Genomic DNA, 19,308 nt, shown 5'->3' with positions numbered 1-19,308 from the left:
CCAGCATACCCTCTCTGTGCTCCTGATTCTCCCTCCTTCTCTCTCACTCTCCCTCAGTTTTTCTTCTAATTCTCCCACCTTTCTCTCTCTCTCCCCCTCTGTTTCCTTCTCATTCTCCCTCCTTTCTCTCTCTCACCTTCAATCACTTTCACTGTCCATCTTTAATCTCATTGTCTTGTCATCTTTCCCCTCTTTCTTTCTTTTTTTTTACCTCAGGCCTTTTCCCCACTTTCTTCTTCTCCTCTGACCATCCCTCTCTTTTTCTTTTTTTTTTTTTTTTTTTATCTCTTTGGCTGTCAGGAAGCCTCAGAGCGGGCCCTGTCTTGGCTTAGCTCTTGGCCCGCCTCCTGGTGAAGCCTATTGGACCGGTGCCCACTCAGCCCATCCCCAAAGCCAGGCCCAGCCAACCAGGGAAGAGATGCAGGTCTAGAGACACTGGCCCAGCTGCCAACCTGGCCTCGGCCCAACTCTCAGTGCCTAAATACGCGGACATTTCAGAAGCTTGCTCTGGGACATAGAACAACTGGTAAGTGTGAAAACGCATGGCGCGGGCGCGCACACGCACGCACGCACACACACACACACACACACACACACAATGTATCACTCACACACACACACACTCACAATGTGTGTATTTGTGTGTTCTTGTCCTCAACAAACAGCAAAGAAAAGGGAGAGGAGGGCTACTAGTTCCTATCCTTCTCACCGTTGGCCGCGGTGAGGAAGCACTTGTTGTTGCCGCGGGCCTTGTTGGTGAGGTCCTCGGTGATGTCCATGTGTGTGTGGACCTCCTCCCTCATCTCCTCCAGGGTCAGGTACAGGTCGTTCTCCCAGTACCCCTTGTCCAGGCAGTCGATGAGCTCGGCCAGCTGCACCTTGGTGCTGTAGTACCACATGGTCTTGTCCTCCTGCTCCCCGTCCTCCTCACTGGAGGGAGGGGGGGGGGGCGGGTTGGCGGGGGGAAGAGGGGATGAGAGAGAGAGAGAGAGGGGTGAGATGAGGTGGTAGGCTCCCTGAAGTATCAATAATAATGGGATGTGAGGTCCAGGGCCTAGAGTCTGTCTCTCGCCTGAGGGGATATTCCAGATTGTGTCTATTCAGCAGCCCTGAGGATTTCACATCCCACTCACACAGACACAGACACACACACAGTCTCCTTTTTGCACAGATTCTAACTTGTGCATGCGCACACACACACACACACACACACACGCACGCACACACACACACACACACACACACACACACACACACACACACACACACACACACACACACACACACACAGTCTCCTTTTTGCACATAATCTCACACACTCTCTCTCTCTCTCACTCACACAAACAAACACACACACACTCTCAGAGTCTCCATGGGGACGGCGAAGATCCATTACACTGCCAATTTGGTGGAGTGGGAGGCAAAAAACAAGACAGAAGGGCTAACTCTACAATCTCTGTGTTCAGGTGAGACACACACACCCACATTGCACACCCTCCTCTATAGTTAAACATCGCAGGCTGCTGACCCAGCAAACACACACCATCTGCGACTGCTCAATGAACAGGCTTATATGAAAGGAAGATAAACGTCTACTTCATTACCTGGCGGCCTGGCTTTCTGTGTAATCTCTTGAGTGGGCCCGAGGAAGGCTTACTCTAATCTTTCTATTCCTTACAAAAAAATGACAAGCAAGGAATCTGCGGTGTCACAACACCACCGAAACACGTGAAAGCAGACACTTTGTGGTAGACAAGGCTTAAGCCTAGTCCAGGATTAAAAAATCACACTTGCAATGGAAAATCTTCCTTGAGGATATGCTTTTTAGTCTAGGATTTGTCTTAACCTACGTCCAGAAAACCAGGACGCATTAGGTCTCGGGTGGTCTACAAAAAACGTCTTAAGTGGCGAATCTTAACGTCTTAAGTGATTTTAAGTGATGAATCGTGACATGACACAATAACGACCACGATCGTGAGCGGTCACGACTAGGGGTGGGCATCAATGATCGATGATCGATTAATTGATCGATAAGGTCTTGGTCGATCACAAAATATTTTGCTCGATAATCGTTAATATTATTATTATTATTTTTATTTTTTAATAATAATAATAATAATGGAAATTAGTTTGTCCACGTTATGTGTGAGAAATGAACTTTGCATTTGCCTTCGCATTGAATTTCGCAACGCAGTACGGCATGACGGAAGTTCCCGTACGTTAGTGTAACCTGACCTCCAGTAATAGGTGCACGATCTCCACTACTTCCTGAAAGGCACCTTGCATGTTTAATTGATTAATCAGCTGTGCGGTAAACTGTTGGAACACACACTGCTTGGAAAATGGCGAAGCGAGCGAAACGAAGCTTGGTGTGGGAGCATTTTGATCTGAAAGGCGACCTCGTTCATTGCAAACACTGCGCAGTGACCTATAAATATAATACGACGACGACCCCGATGAAATACCACCTGCAAACCGTACACCCGACCCTGACTGCTCCTTCGCTACCTTGTACTTCTCAGCCCTCCATCATGCCTCATCTTATACGCGGGAGGTGTGATGCACAACGAGAAGAGAAAATAACGATGGCCATCTGCAAATTAATTGAAACAGATATTCTGCCTCTCGCTGGAGTTTAAATTTAAGTTAAGCTGGACGCTCTTAAGGACACTAACGTTTTCAGTCATCCTCCTATTTGTGAGTAACTGTTTTTTTACTGCTCCTATGGTGAGTTACTTATTTTCTATATTTTTATTTATAATGTAAAATGTGTTTTTAAGTTAAACAATTTAGGCTACTCACTGCCTTGTTTAAGAGGATTGTTATCTGACTGTAGTGAGTGTCTAGTTAATGTGAATGAATGAATGTGTGCATTGTGCAATTCTGCAATAGCAACACAAATAACGTTTTTTCCCCAAGGAAAACATGCTTGTTATTTCTGCCCTAGTTGTTTTTTTGTTTTTTTTTTGTTTTTATGAAAAAAAAGCTTATTGATTAATCGATAATTGATCGTTAATTCTTACGATTATCGGAAAAAAAATGTTGATCGTTTGCCCAGCCCTAGTCACGACAACACAGCTCCATTGAAAGCTCCACAACAACAACAACAATAACAAAACAACGACAATTAAGACAACCATTTATCCAACTTCCTCTCTTCCTCTTCCCGACTTACACTATGATGCGGCGGTTGAGGAACCAGTACTTCCGGCGGTGTCGGTCGTAGCCGATGGGCAGCTGGCGGATGTACGGCCGGATCTTCTGCGCCTCCGTGATGCAGTCCACCACGCCCGTCACCTGGTGCGCCACGCACACCTCGCACTGCCACTCGTCCTCCGGCACCTCCACCAGCGGCGGCTTCACGCACTCCAGGTGGTAGACGGCCGAGCACGTCTCGCAGCACAGCAGGTCGCCCAGGCGGTGGCACACCCGGCAGTGGTCGTCGTAGGCGACCACGCCCTCCGACATCAACTCCTCCCGGGCCAGGTTGGTGGCCAGGAACTGGTCCACCATGAACTGGAGCACCTTGACCTTGCTCTCCAGGGGTTCGTAGGGGTACTCCTCGCCCTCCTGGCACGGGAGGACGTGGCGGTACTCCGGGTCGCTCTCGCAGTAGGCGCGCACCACCTCGGGCCAGGTCATGCCGTCGATGAAGTACAGGGTGGAGTTGACGCTGTCCTTGAGGTCAGCGGGGCCGAAGGTGGTGTTGGAGGTGTCCTCCTCGCGCAGGACGGCCTTCAGCAGGGAGATGTGCGTCTCCGCCAGCAGGGTGCACTGCTCCTGGCCCGCCAGCGCCGCGCAGAAGTCCTCGAAGCGGAACGGCGAGAGGCGCAGGACGGAGCCGAAGTTGCGCAGGACCTCGTACACGGCCGCCACGTTGAGGAGCTGGCCGGCGGGGATCAGGAGGTCCTCCGACGACTTGGGGGGCTCCAGCGGGGGGATCTCCTTGGCCTCAAAGATGGGGGAGCGGGGCTGGAGGACGCGGGACCTCCTCCGACCTGGAAGGGAGAGTGAGGGGGAGGGGAGAAGGGAGAGGGTGAGGGAGAGATGGAGAGAGGAAGAGGAGAGGGTATGGGAGAGAGAGAGAGAGAGTAAGGGAGGGGAAGAGATGGAGAGGAAGATGAGAGGGAGAGAGAGGGAGGGAGAAGAGGGTAAGGGAGAGGAAGAGATGGAGAGAGGGTCAGAGGAAGAGAAAGGAGAGAGGGTAAGGGAGAGAGGAAGAGGAGGAGATGGAGAGGAGAAAGGAGGAAACAAAATAGGAAGATAAGTCAATACAATGTAAGTATATGGCTATAGGAACATGTAGGCTAATATCACACAGCCAGGAAACGGGACACTACATTTTCCTCCATAGCATCTATTTCAATCTTTTCCACATTTCTAACTGGAGTCTTAGACTGGTCTTAACACACAACCCTCCCACCTAAGGGAAGAAGAGGCCGTTTGTTTAAATGTTGTAAACTGTGTAGACAATCCCAATCCGTAAAGCCTGCACAGTAGACACACAACACATTAACCTCTTAGATAAACATCTTAGCACTTTCAAAACAGGTTCCACAAAATGTTCTGTCAGAAAATTGTGAAAACATAAGACAGATAGATGGATGGATGGATGGATGGCTGGGTAGAGAGGTACTTTATTGATCCCCAAGGGGAAATTAAGGCGTTACAGAAGCTCACATCAGAAATAACAACAACAAAATAAAGTGAATAATAAAATAAAATAGACATTTGAAACATTATACACAGTATAATAACAGTCCAGTATGATTTGACTCCCCCAGCCTGATTTTGATTACCCCGATTATTGCGGGGTAGGCAGAAAATATCTCCTATAGCGCTCCTTAGTGCAACGTGGTTGTAATAATCTGTTGCTAAAGGAGCTTCTCTGCTCTGCCACAGTGTTGTGTAGGGGATGGGAGGGATTGTCCATGATGGCCAGGAGTTTGGTCCTCATCCTCCTATTGGCCTCCTATCCACACAGTGTCCAGGTTGACCCCGGGGACAGAACCAGCTTTCCTAATAAACTTGTTCAGCCACTTGGTGTCACCTTCCTTGATGCGGCACCCCCAGCATACCACCCTGTACAGCACTGTGCTGGTAAATAAACCATAACAGCACCTGTGGCGTAAATTGGTGTCAAGACTAAAAACTCAAATAAACTAAAACTAAATAATTAAATGATGATTATATAATGATTAAATCACTTTGAGCTGCAACGTTAGCAGGAAGGAATGCTAACAAATAATGGTTATTATTATTATTATTCAATACATGACTGGGCATCATTGGTTATGTGGCATCCAAAAGAGGGAAAGTACTTACTGAGTAAAACATTAAGGAATTAAAACAAAATAGAAACATATAACCATGAAGCCTTTGATATTGAGATATTGTTTAGAGTGAGATGTTAACCTGAGTACAGGGGAGCGGGGAAGTGACACCCTAAAGACTCATAAACACCTCTCCCTTGAGCAATGTGCCCCCCATGAGAGGATATGTGTGTGTGTGTGTGTGTGTGTGTGTGTACCCGCGCAAAACCCTTTGTTCCTCCTTGGGCAAAGCTTGTGTGTGTGTGTGCGTGTGTGTATGCAAGGGCATTATATATATATATATGTGTGTGTGTGTGTGGGGGGGGTGACTGTGCAAGGACAGATGTGTGTGTGTTGTGTGTGTGTTTCTGTATGTAATTATAGATCATATGAAAGGCACATAAACCCCTCCTTGCACAATGCAGCATGACAGACCTATTTGAGGTGGAGGTTGTGTGTATGTGTGGTGCAAGGGGGATTTCAATAAACAGGACTATTATGTGGTCTGAGACTACTTCCATGTGGTGTCAGACTGTTCAAAGTGACCTGTTTACTCTTATGAGACAAGAGAAAGGTCTATAAAATACACCCATCAGTCATTTAGATCAATATAATTGTCAACATCTCTTTGGTAATTTAAGTAATCATTTCAACCATTCTGATATAGAAATTACGTATAGGCTACAACGTGAAATATAGTTTCTATGCATAATTCAAACTTGGAAGTTAAAATAGTACGCTTAATGCTTGATGACAAAAAAAGAGTAATCAAAAGGCTATTCATTCAATAGCTTCATATTTGGACAAATACTTCTGCTACAATTCACTGCATACTACAAATAGACTAGCCAGAAGGCTAGACTGACACCAATGACATGTCACTCTCACCAACGATGTTCTGACATTATGCAACAACAGCTATATAGATTTGACACAAGTGAAATCCGTAATCATATTAATCCTGGAATAACGATGAAGGTTGCCCTCTCTCTCTCTCATCAGAGATACATTGAACATGGATTGCTATGGTTACGGGTACAACTTAGTGCGTAATATTCTAATGAGTTCAGCAACAGGTGAAATTAGAGCGCCTCTTTTCAAAACAAAGGCCGCGCGATGTCCTGTCAAGCTGACCCGACCGCATTACCTCACGGAATATATCTTACCATTTAATATTCTGATAGAGAAAACCTCTGCAGTGACGACGATTCAATAGATGAAATCGCTCTCAATCAATTGTCCAATTTCCGTTTGAAAAGTGCAGTGTTTTTAATCATACCACGCAAGAATACGCAAAATAAAGTAGGGTCCTATGGTCAGTAACCCACGCGCCGTTTCCAATAGAGAAAAATGTCAACAAAGCCAATAAATGTGCCATCGTTTGACACTTTATATCCACATAAGCAACGTAACTCCCGTTATTTGACACTTGCAACGGGAAATGCAAAATGAATGAATGGAAAGTGGACCAAAAATACTTGCATAATGTTACTGTATGACTGCCTCCTCGTCAATAGCCCTAACAGTTGGCATGCTGGAAAAACCATGCAATCATGTCTAAATGGACAAAGTAATACAATTGCATGATTCAGTCGTCGGATCCGAGATCACATTTTCAGAAAGTTGCGGATCTATTAGCTAAACAGAACACATGCAGAGCGACTGTAGTGTGTGCAGACCAGTGTGCGACCTAGCCAGCGATCACCGGGGCTCGGTAAACAAAGGCCTGTTTCTGAGTGCAAGCTCCATTTTGAACAATGCAGCTTGCTTTCCAAATGGAGAAAAATAAAGCACTCTTGCACTTTCCCGTGCAATTCCATTGCCTGCAAAATCGCTTGACACCCAAGTGAGCAATTGGAAGCCAACGTACCTGGAGTGCTACCGTTGCTCCGAAAACTGCTCTCCGTACAGTAACTCCCGTCATCTTCGTCTGGTAATTCTTCGTGATAATCGGACTCGTTCCCTACGGCCTCGTCTTCGAGGTCGGACGAGCGGTTCCCGTGTAAAAGTTCGTCCTCTTCCGATCTCAGACTGATATTATCCTCGTCCTCGTCGCTGTTGTCGTCGTAGACCACCACAGTTTTCGGTCGTCTGCCCCTGCCGCCGCGACCACCTCTCGAGCCCCTGCCTCTGCCTCTGCCTCTGCCCCGCGATGTCGCCGTCGCTCCAACTTTCCTCCGACCCCTCGACGAGGGGTAGTTCTCCCTCTTGGAAATCTCTGTTTCGGTACCGTCCACCACCGAGCCGCCGCCTCGTCCCCGTCCTCTGCCCCTGCCCCTTCCCCGCATCCCTCTCCGGCTACCCCTCACAGAACCGCGAGGCACTGGCGCCGGCCCGGGGGAACCATCCCGCATCACTGCCTGTTTGGGCGGCCTTCCTCTCCTCCCCCTCATCGTAGCAAAGAATGTATTATTTTCAATTTTCAAATCGGCGCGCAACTATCCCACGCAAACCCGAGACACACGGGCACCCTCGGAATACTTAACCAATGTTGCGACTGCTCAAATTAGTCCCACCAAGCCGCGGACTCGATTTAAGGTAGAAAGCTCAAACCGAATGGCCGGTGTCCCGCTTCGGGTTGCCTGCAGTCGCCATTTTTCCTCGCATCTCTCCGTTCCGTTGAAAACAGACAGCAGGCCCAGCGAGGGGGTCACGTGACCACTATTCTACAATAGCTGTTAGTTCATAAAATTAGTTATTCATGCAAACGTGATGCTCGCACGGTTGTTTATTTACAGTCACTTGTCTTGTCATGCCAGTTTCGTACTAATCACGAATTTGTCGCCCGGTTACATTGTAAATGGCGTCGTACATTCACACTGACGTCGCCGTCGTTGTTGTAGGAAAGGAAGGAGATAAGCATACGTACGCCGACATAGAGGAGTGGAATCGTGAAATCAACCGATGTGTTGTAAGTCATAAGTTTCAGGGAGTTTCAGCACATGGCACATTATTGACAGAAGTTCAATATACAATAACATAGACAAATTGATACGTTTTTGCTCCATTTATGTAATAATTAAAGATATTTGTTTAATCCTATTCCTAATGGCCATCCAATACGCTTCCAAATATGACAACAAACACTTTTAGAGAATTCTATATTAATGAATTATTCTGGTAATACTTATTTTATATACTGATTTATTATATAATATAATACTTATTTTATATATTGTTTTATTTTTCTTCAGACCATGACATGATCTTTCAGCTATGTATTATTTATTTTTTTCTTGATGAAGAAGGCTTGGATGTCCCCCTTGAGTATTTCCCAGAACAATCCTCTCCATCTATCAAAGTATTATATTGTCAAAACAGGCCATATTTCATTGCCACGTGGGAAGAGTAGTCTTAATACAATGTAACACAGTGGACTACATGAACTACAGGCAAAGGCTAATCATAAAGCATCAAATTACTGTTATTACTATTATGTTATTACAGTTATTGTATTACTAGTAATAGTATTTGATGATATCTTAGTAGATCATTATGAGCAGAATATCCTCACACCCACATTTTATATAAATTGATTTTCCGTGATAACTACTTGTAATTACTATATTTAGGACTACTGATGTAGTCCATTTAGGATAAATGATCATGAGTATCAGGAACCATGTATGTAAGATATATATTTGTATTGCCTTTCATGAAGTTGTCGTGGCCGAGTGGTTAAGGCGATGGACTAGAAATCCATTGGGATCTTCCCGCGCAGGTTCGAATCCTGCCGACAACGTTGTCTTTTGACGTTCCAAATTCCATACTTAACACTTTCCCGCCAAATTGCTGTATTTGTGAATCACTATTTATTGCTGTTTCTATCAATTATATCACTCTACGTATAAAGATTGCCTTTATATCACATAATGTAAAAGCCATGTACTAGGCCATTTCAGATTATAGTTTCAAAAAGGAACACGGTAAAAACTGAAAAGAGCTCCTCCAAGTGTTCAAAGAGAGCATTCACTTATGATAAGTAACTACATTTACATTTACATTTTTGTCATTTAGCAGACACCTTTATCCAACGTGAGATTCTAAGTGAATCATATATCCATCAAACATCATAAGAAAAAGAAATGTATGCCATTTGATGGCATTAATATCAAAGTTGGCCTAAATATGACATGATCTACACACTATTGCTTGTTAGATTGGAGCAAGTTAATTTAAATTAACACACGTGCAACCTTTCCTCAAGAACACCAACATTGGAGTCATGTTATTGCTGTTGGATGGACAGAAACAGACACTTCTTTACTCACAAGGTATTTTTAGTAAAAACAAGAAATCAGAAATAACTTTTTTTTTGCAACACAAAATGTTTCTATAGAAAACAGGAGCTACACTGTGAATGGTAGATTTACAAGTTATTCACAGTCCAGACATCCTTAACGAAATACACTAACATCTGTTCAGACCCCATTTCCCCTTATAGACAAGCCAGTATTCTCAAAATGTTGATCACCAACTTCAACACAGACATGCCAGTATTATTATGCATGTACAAGGCAGTCGATTCCAGAGGGGTTCAAAGTAACATTGCCGTTGACACATCACTGAACTTCAGTCTTTTTCTGTGCATCATATTTGCAAATATTACCACAAATGTTGTCAGGGTTTAAATACACAGAATCCAAAACGCATTTGGTTATGGTGATCGAGACGTGAACAATGCCTAGATTCACAACAAGCAGATTGGTATGGTTGACTTTCCGCACACATTCGTTTTGGTTAGCAAAATAACATGGCTATAACATGGCTGTGGGCCAGTTGAAAGTGTTACAAATGCAAAGTGGGTTATAGTTACAGCCATACAACCACTCTGTTACAGGGGAGGAGATGAACATTGTCAGAATTTTTTTTTTTTTTTTTTTAAGAATCAAATTATAAAAAAATTAAAAAAAGTCTAAAACAGCTCGATCACTTCAATGGAGTACTGGCCAACGTCCTTCGATGTTTTCATCTTGTTGAGTTCTTGAAGACTGCTCTCGATCTTCCCCAGCTCAGAGAATAGTTTGACCTGGAAGATATAAGACAGACATTTCAGTTTCGGTTTCAATCAAGAAGCTTGACAGGTGTAATCAGACACACACAGACACGTGTGCATAAGACCGTTTGAACCACTGAAAATATACATGGTGCTGCAGCATGTCAGATTCTCATTATGACAGCATTGTCATCTAAAACTACAGGATCCTTTAAGGATTTTTTTTAATTACACTATGTGTTTATTTACACAATGGAAACATATAAAACATGCGTAGAGTCATTTCTGGAAATCAAGAGAAATGCCTTCACCTGAGATCTGACGAAGCTGTGGAGGTTAGACAGAATGCCTCTGGCCTCTTGAGTCATTACCAGAACAGTGAAATGGGCGTCTAGCAGCAGGCACACCCAGTCCATGATCTGGAACACAAAAAAACACACCTTATTAAGACTGTAATATAGGACCGAAAAATGTAGTACTGTATCAGTACCTACTGCACTATATCATGTGTGTGTGTGTGTGTGTGTGTGTTCAATGTTGGTTATGTCTCTAACTGTGTGTGCTATTTTGGCCACGTCGCTCTTGTAAAATGTATACTGAATACTAAAACGGGACAAAACCTGGTCAAATAAAAAGGTAAACTTAAAATCATGACAAACCTGCGACATTGTTGGCGACCTCAAACCAGGCATCTGGGTGTTGACATCTTGGGAAAATTTCAAATAGAGGAACTGCAGGTACTGAAGAAAGAGCTAGAAGAGAAAGGGCGACATGTCACCACTTCCTGTCAATCATAACCACTCAGCTGGAACAAATACACTGAGGCTGAAAAGCTGTGTTTGTCGACTGTACATTGTATCACACATGTTGTTATTTCAGCCCTTCCTGGAAGAAATCACTGATCACTAACCCAACGGGATAAGTCAAAGCAAGCTTTCCACTGTATCGCTTTCACCAATCAAGGCATGTCAGATCAGTGATTTATTCAAGGGGAATAAGGAAGGAAGCATTCAGGCTCCTGGGGAAATGCACTGGAAGAAAACAAAAGACTGTCTCCCCCAAACCATCCTTACGGAAAAAAATAAAAATTATATGACTGACCTGCACACTACTTGACTTCCTGTACTGTATCATATCTGTATTATATTTGAAAGACCTTTTGCTAGCATATCAGCCCAATAGAGCTCTCAGGTCTTCTGATGCTGGTTTTCTCTGTGTACCACATGAATGAATGAATGAATGAAATGTACAAAAGAAGAGATTTGGTGAGGCTGCATTCTCATTTTATGCACCCAAATTGTGGAATGCAACTGCCAGTTTACATTAGGGATGCAACCTCAGCAAATATGTTCAAGTCAAGACTAAAAACCTGCCTCTTTAATATTGCCTTTAAATGACTAAATAATTAAATTAAGATTATAAAACCCATCCTTTTAATATTGCATTTAAGTTACAAAATAATTTAATTAAGATTATATAATGATTAAAGCACTTTGAGCTGCAACGTTTACAGGAAAAGCGCTATACAAATAAAGTTATTATTATTATTATTATATTGCAAATTGCATGATATTGCATTTCATCATATTGTAACCTGTACAGCATTTTTGCACTACTGTTTCTACTGCAGTACGACTGGTCCCGCTGTAGTACGACTACCATCACTTCATTACCTTATTCAACTTTATTATTACTTACTTTACTTTATTCAAATGATTGTTGATTTTGTATCCTGCTGCAAAGCCAATGTCAAAGAACCTAAGCCTAAGGATTTTACTCTTGTGTACCTGTATGGATGTTTTACGGATGTAATAAATGCAATTCTGGCCACGTTCGTAAATTCTCTCTGAGAGCGTCGGAGCGTCCACGTGACTGCCTCGTCCAATCAAATGACTTGGTTCCATTATGACGTTGAACCCAGTGTGCGCTCCGGCGAATTAACGAACGCGGCCTCTGATTCTGGATGAATTAAGAGGATTCAAAACAGGACTGCCACTCACAAGGACCTGCTGGGAGGTGAGGTCCTTCAGGTGTGGGAGCAGGAAGCTGTCACTGAACGACGTCTGCAGCACCTCATTTCTACGGCAGCACAGTTAAGTCACAACACCACGATACCACGTGTGATACAGTGAAGTACGAGACTACTAAGCACTACTAAACATCCACATTGTGTTACTTCTGCCAAGATGCATCTGACTGCTGCTGATTCAACACTGCATCAGTGGAATCAATTCTATGGTCTTAGTACGGTCCTCTTCACAGTAACATGTCATGCGTTCATGTACTCTCGTGTTTTTCCGGCCATCGACATAGGCTGCATGTCATCCCTCCTCTCTCTCTCTCACACACATCCTTCTTGTCAATCTCTTCTGTCTCTATCCAAATAAAGCAGAAAATGCCCTAAAAACAAAAAAAACAATAACAACAACAACAAATGACTCAATAGTGTGACAAGGATACAGGAGCACGGCCTTGTGAAGGCCCACAGGGCAGGTCTCTCCGGGCTGAGGGTCTGACGGGGCGGCCTCCTTCTCCTGGGGCTTGGGCTGGGCGTGGTGGGCGTCGCAGCTGTCCTCCTCGTAAGGGGCGGGGCTGAAGCCGTTCTGCTGGGCTCCCTGGCCACTCCCCACCGCCATCAGACCCTCCATGAAGGAGACGCTGTCCGGCTCCAGGCTCACCATCTCCACGTCGCCGTCTGGCACACTGAGGGAGCAACACACACAGACACAGAGACATACACACACACGTTAGCTAAAAAGGCGGTTGGGGAGGTGAAGACTCCAACTGAAAATAAATCAACATTGTAGCTCAAAGGTGGCAAAATAGAAAACATGCGACAACTCCACGAGCCAGCCAGCCTGGTAGCGTTAGCCCCTGACTGAGGAAGACCACCTGCCCACCTGATGAAGGTCTTGAGGCAGGCGCAGGTGACGGCCTCGGGGATGTCAGGGAAGAGCTGCAGGCACAGCTGACACAGGAAGTAGTCCTTCTTCTCCAGGGCCAGCAGGAGGAGCTCAGGACACACGCTGGAATGAACGAACACACAGACGCACACACAGACGCACACACACAACATTCGTAAATGAAATGACGTTTGCAAATGAAATATTTCTTTAAAGGGATCTCATTCCCTTTGATTAAAAAGTCATTACAACCATAATAAAGCTTCAAGAAAGGTTGAACCGTTAATTAAAGTAAAGGTCAGACAGGATATTATGAAACTTAAAGGTTGCGGCTCTCCACGGAAGAGAGAGAGAGAGGGAGGATCACTCAGGAGTGAGGATCGTTAAGAACACTAGCCTATGAATTTGACTATGTATTTTTTTAGGGCATACTGTTCAACTGCAACTCACCTGTATATGTATATACTGTATGTATATGTGTATACATAGTGTATTAGTTTATATATTATAATTATTAGTATTAGTGTATTATCATCACATGTTTATAGAAACATGCCACCCTCGTCCTCCTCACCTGTGGCAGAGACACTGTGTGTGTACCAGCTGTGCCAGGGTGCTGGCGGTGTAGAAGGCTGGTTCAGCCTGAGACCGGACCACCAGGCGGCAGGCCAGCTGGCCCACCGAGGGCTGCAGGTCCTGGGCATCGGCTCTGGAGATGAAGGCCCCTACCGTCTTCTGGACCTCAGCCTCTGAGCCCGTCTAGACGGAACAGGGAGGGTTAGTTATTCGGCTGAGCAAGGTTCTATGGTCCTCTTGTAAATTCAACTAATCAAGTACAAACCATAATTGCTTTGTACGTGATTAGTTGAATTAGGTGTGCTGGTGGTGGAACAGATCAAATATGTGGTGCGGCTGGGGCGCCCCGAGGAGAGGGTTGAGAAACACTGGTGTAGACCTCTCTTCAATAGATTGACTTTTTGGGGGGGAATTTACAAGAGGGAGTAAAATGTTTTTTAGTTTTTTATTATACCTCGATGACCTCCAGTACCTGGTCCACTGTTTGGAGAGGCGCCGTTTGGCTTCTCCGACTCTGTAAAAGGAGGACCAATCAGATTCCATTATATTAACACAAGCGACTTCTTTTTTTTTTTATAAATTTGTTTTTCAGATTTTATCCCTTTTTCACCCAATTTGGTAGCCAATTTAACCCAACTTAGCATCCAATTATCCCCTGCCTATTGCATAGGATCCGCCGCACGACCCCGTGGCCGGCAGTCCCAGAAGAGGCCGCCAGGCAGACTAGGCTGACTGGCTCCTCGAGCCCAGTACCGTTATTCCGGCGCCCAGGGGGCGGTGTTGCGCGACGGATCCTAGTCCAGAAATACTCCTATACCGCCCTCGGAAGCGGCCGCCCAATATGCCGCTTCCCGTGTGCCTCGGCCATATCTGGATCTGGCGAGCCGGGATACGAACCCCGGCCCCGGTGGGCAGCATGCACTAGTGGCCAGTGCGTAGACCGCTACACCACCGCGGGGCATCACACACAAGCGACTTCTGTTCCAACTTCAGGGACACGCATAACATGAACCTACGGGACCAGTTAGCGACCGTTACAAGAAAATCAAGTGTTACTGACACGTCTGTACATTAGGGTGGATTATTGACCAGCCATTTGTGATGATTGACCAGCCATCGCCGAGTGATGTCTCCCAGAGGTTACTGATGTTGACAGTTGGTAACTTACACTCCTCCTGGGCTCCACCGTCCTAGCCGTCTGTGATTGGTTACCGTGGAGCAGGTCGTTCCAGGAAGTCGATGTGGACTCTGAAATGACACCAACACCACCAAGTCAGATGTTTGTGTTGTTCTGACCATAACGGCCGTCAAACGCTGGAGTCATAGCTGTCCATAACAATGCCCGAGTGACGGATGAAGTTTAAATGAACAGGTTTTTTGTACGAACAACAATGGACCATTTTATGTCATATATAATTATACAAATAAATCAATAAAATAATAAATAAACAATACCTGGGTGAAAGGCCCCAGCCTGCTTCTGTTTCCCCAGCGCCGAGGCCAGGGAGGACGTCTGACACTCGTAGGGGATGACTGACAGGGCCTTCCCGTGGGGAACAAACAGCTTCCCAGAGTAACACCACAGCTGAGGAGAGGAGAGGGAGGGAGAGGACCAAGTAATGTTGTTGTTGTCAATGTGCATCGTCCTTGTCAAGTAAATCCAAGGAAGGCTTTCCCTGGACATTGTTGTTTTTCCCACAAAAACCCCCTGAAACAATTTAAGCAAAAGAGCTAGCCTCTAACTAACTGAAACCGGTTCAGTATCATTCTAATGTCATTCCCATCTATTCCTACCTGTCCGTAGATCCTCCCTGCCAACTCTTTGCCTGCCTGGACCGTCTGGAAGTTTGTATTCCATATACAGAGGAAATCTGGGAAGATCGGGGGGGGGGAACAATTCAGAACCTTCTAGAAATCACACGAGATGCCATTCTAGAAACACAGTTAAGCAATTCACCACATTGAAAAGCCAATACAGACCCACGCAACAGTAAAACGAAAACACAGTTTTAAAAAATATACATAAATTATGTTTTTAGTTAGAAATTCAGGTCAGTCAGTCAAGTCTTCACCTTTCCCAGAGCCTGCAGAAGGGTGTGGCACCCCCACCACGGCGATATGGGCCTCATCCAGGGCCACGGCGGAGGCTGTCCCCAGCTCCCCCTCCCCCACGGGCAGCCTCAGGAGCAGGCTACGGGGCAGCGCCTGGTACCCCTCCACCACCACATGCCCTCGCAGCGCCACCACACTCTGGTACACACACCCGTTAGGGTCTGACAGGAGAGGGCGGGGGAATTAATCATCGAATTAATCAATCGACATCAACCATGTATCTTATGTCATCCATAAGATCTCATTTTATGCACCCAAATTGTGGAATGCACTGCCAGTTTACATTAGGGATGCAACCTCAGCAAATATGTTCAAGTCAAGACTAAAAACCCATCTTTTTAATATTGCCTTTAAATGAGTAAATAATTAAATTAAGATTATAAAAACCCATCCTTTTAATATTGCATTTAAGTTACAAAATAATTAAATGATGATTATATAATGATTAAAGCACTTTGAGCTGCAACGTTTGCAGGAAAAGCGCTATACAAATAAAGTTATTATTATTATTATTATTATTATTATCCAGATATCTGTTACTTGTTATGTTCTGACATAAACAACTTGTTTTGGGACAACAGGGGGGGTGTTCTAGTCTTGCGAAAATATTAAGCTTCCAAATAAGCCTGGACTTTCCTTTAGCAACGTTGACGGAATACCTCCCAGGTGTATACTCACAGAGAAGGAGCAGGCTGATGTGTTTGTCTCTGAACGAGGCCGAGACACTCAGAGGGGAGGCCCCCGTGTCTTCTCTCTCCAGACGGTACTTCTGTAAGACGTTGGGGTTGAGTTTCTGGACGTACAGGAAGTAGTCCCCTTTCTGCGACGGACCAAAGGAGAAACAGGTTAGAGTGAATTCTGGGTCAGCCCACTATCCCCTATGCACTGACATATAGGCCTCGGATAGGTGTGAGCAGTATGGGCAACGGTGAAGCCATTTCCACATTGATGAGGCTTATAACGATCTTGACAAACCGTGGCGAAGATCGTACCAAACCACGCAATGACAGAAAAAACTGCAGTGCCGTTAATTACACATAATTAACTAACCAAAGAAAGACCGGCATTGTACCTGTTCAGTTGTGAAGAGCACAAAGTGTTGTTTCTCCGCCACAATGTTGGTGCTCCATCTGGGTGACAGACAAACATCATCATCAACAACAACAACAAGCCATTGTTTACCACTGCAATGACAAGCACCTTCCACCAGTGGTGAGAACCTCAGGTCATACCCAACTTGCAGATAGAAATCTCATGTACAGACTAGAGCAGTCATGACTCCCTATTCTGTATGACAAGACAAGCTGTTCTACACAGCATATTACTATCTGGATGCTCTATACTGAACAAGCCTCTACTGGTATTTCTGACCTGATGACCTCCTCCTCCGCTAGGACGTCCTCGATGGGCTGCTGGGGGGCGGAGAGGAGAGAGTCCAGCATCCGGACCGCCCCTCTCTGGAACAGAACCACAGGCTCGCCCTCTGGGACAGAGTGGACCCTCCACACATCAGCTGACACCTGCGCGCACACACACACACACACACACACACACACACACACACACACACACACACACACACACACACACACACACACACACACACACACACACACACACACACACACACACACACAAAGTTCAGAGAGGAGCTGAGAGTCACTGTAAAGTGGGGGGTATTACATGTTTTTTGTTCATGTATACGTGAAAAAAGCATAAATGCACCTTCTGTAATGTCAAAACAAATTCCTATATGTGTCAAGCATAATGGCAATAAACGTTATCTGAATCTGAATGTAAAGTAAATGTATGGTGGACATAAAAGCCATTGGGTGACACATGGCCTAAGTGAAATAGTCAATTAATCAATCTGATAACCTCCTTTAATACTGACACATTCTGAAGACAGAGATTGAAAGTGTCTCTGTGTGTATGTATGTGTACTTACTGTTGCTTTGAAAGCTTTGTCCAAATTTCCATCTTCATCTTTCCACACCCTGAGGACCTGAGAGGGGAAACACCATTATGAGTAATATCCATTGGTTGATCAAGTCCAAGTTTAGCACTGGGCCTTTCCGTTTGGTGCGTAGGCTACTTTACCTTGTAGTCTGACACCGCCACAAACTCCTGGGTTTTGGTGTTATACACGGCAGGTGAAGTGAAAACCTGTCCTTGCTTCACTGTCCAGCTACCAAGAGGCTTCTGATCTGAAACCTGACAAAACGACGGGGATCCAAGTAAGTTAACACAAATCGGCATCAGGGTAAACGAACACGTGAAACATCACAAGGATCAGTCAAACGAACTGTTACTAGTGCAGCTGTCTATGGCCATCACGGCCATCAATGAACTGTTGCAAGAAAGACAGGTTGTAGATCAGGTACATGGCGAATATACAGTCATGGTTTTGTAGCTTGTTGTTGAACCGTACCGCTGAACTATAAATGAGCGAGTGGCAGCTACGCTGACTGTATTTGGATCACGTAGCATAGCACCAATGCAGTGCGCGCGCACACACACACGAGTGTGGCTGGACTGTCGCATCAGCTGGTTGGAGGTTTGAGACACGTCTTTCCGTCAACATTACCTTATACAAAGTGACAGATCTCGAAGAATCGGTGACCGCTATATGGTCGCTGTCTCCGTCCACTTCGACTCCCTGAATGCCCGAATCTGAAGCATTGTGCGATTGGACAAGTCCGCACACCGTGAATCCCTCATACAGCGCTGCCATGCTGGATGAAGAAAATGGGAAGTGCAAAACTCGCGAGACCTACGAATATCTACCATCGAGACTTCTGGGCGTCGAGATGTGCAGTAAAATCAGACAGCGCCGCCCTGCGGCTCATGGCAGTCACTTTAGTTTATCAATCTAGGGGTAAATTCCAATGGGTGTTATTGCCTGCGCAGAGCATTGCACAGGGTATTCTTCAGCCATGTTAATGGATATTCCAATCCACAGGGAATTAAACATGTTCAGTGGAAGTGACCTGCAACATCCGAATGCTCATACTACGACCTATTTAGAAGGCATTTTCTCTATGCAACTGTATAACATGCCAGGATGTGAAATTTGCCTCTTTATGGCTGTGTTCGACATAACATATTTTTGTATTTTGCCCTGCAGCATCATCATACTGTGACACAAATGACATGCATTTCAGTCACCCACACAACAGAGACGTAGGTTTTTTTAAATGTTATTTTATGTTACTCACCTGTCTAGTACAATTAGCTGCTACTATACTCACCAGCTAACATTAACATTACATTTTACATTTTACTTTACAGCACTATATTAAGTCACCTTAATATCAGAACTGATGACTAGTGAAAATGCTAGATAGGACTTGCAACTAGCTATACAATAACATACAAAGCACACAAAAAATACATATAATAAATATGA

The 19,308-nt window shown here is 44.9% G+C and overlaps 2 protein-coding genes across 2 annotated transcripts in view; both read right to left on the bottom strand.

The window, feature by feature from the left end:
• LOC308149939 (nucleosome-remodeling factor subunit BPTF-like) overlaps positions 1 to 7,705 on the bottom strand; it is a gene marked incomplete at both ends in the record, with an annotated part of 44,494 nt that extends 36,789 nt beyond the window's left edge. The window contains 3 exons of the mRNA XM_080522817.1: positions 710 to 930; positions 3,176 to 3,998; positions 7,183 to 7,705. Of these exons, the coding sequence (XP_080378943.1) occupies positions 710 to 930; positions 3,176 to 3,998; positions 7,183 to 7,705 (1,567 nt within the window). The remainder of the gene's footprint in view (positions 1 to 709; positions 931 to 3,175; positions 3,999 to 7,182) is intronic.
• A 2,099-nt stretch (positions 7,706 to 9,804) lies between these two features.
• On the bottom strand, positions 9,805 to 18,633 carry nol11 (nucleolar protein 11; the record flags this gene model as incomplete). The annotated part of the gene is made up of 18 exons (XM_080524492.1): positions 9,805 to 10,341; positions 10,620 to 10,727; positions 10,968 to 11,060; positions 12,309 to 12,387; positions 12,769 to 13,011; positions 13,209 to 13,334; positions 13,786 to 13,970; positions 14,242 to 14,301; positions 14,956 to 15,035; positions 15,243 to 15,372; positions 15,582 to 15,658; positions 15,860 to 16,060; positions 16,578 to 16,719; positions 16,972 to 17,029; positions 17,271 to 17,419; positions 17,848 to 17,904; positions 18,000 to 18,113; positions 18,487 to 18,633. 18 exons carry the CDS (start codon positions 18,631 to 18,633, stop codon positions 10,228 to 10,230), a joined length of 2,163 nt encoding a protein of 720 aa, XP_080380618.1. The 3' UTR covers positions 9,805 to 10,227.
• Between the last annotated feature and the right edge of the window lie 675 nt (positions 18,634 to 19,308).

The sequence above is a fragment of the Nansenia antarctica genome, assembly GCF_963989245.1.
Source record: "Nansenia antarctica genome assembly, chromosome: 2".
Taxonomy (NCBI): Eukaryota; Metazoa; Chordata; class Actinopteri; order Argentiniformes; family Microstomatidae; genus Nansenia; species Nansenia antarctica.
The sequence above is the reverse complement of the archived record's forward strand: the minus strand, read 5'-3'. Positions and strand labels throughout refer to the sequence as shown.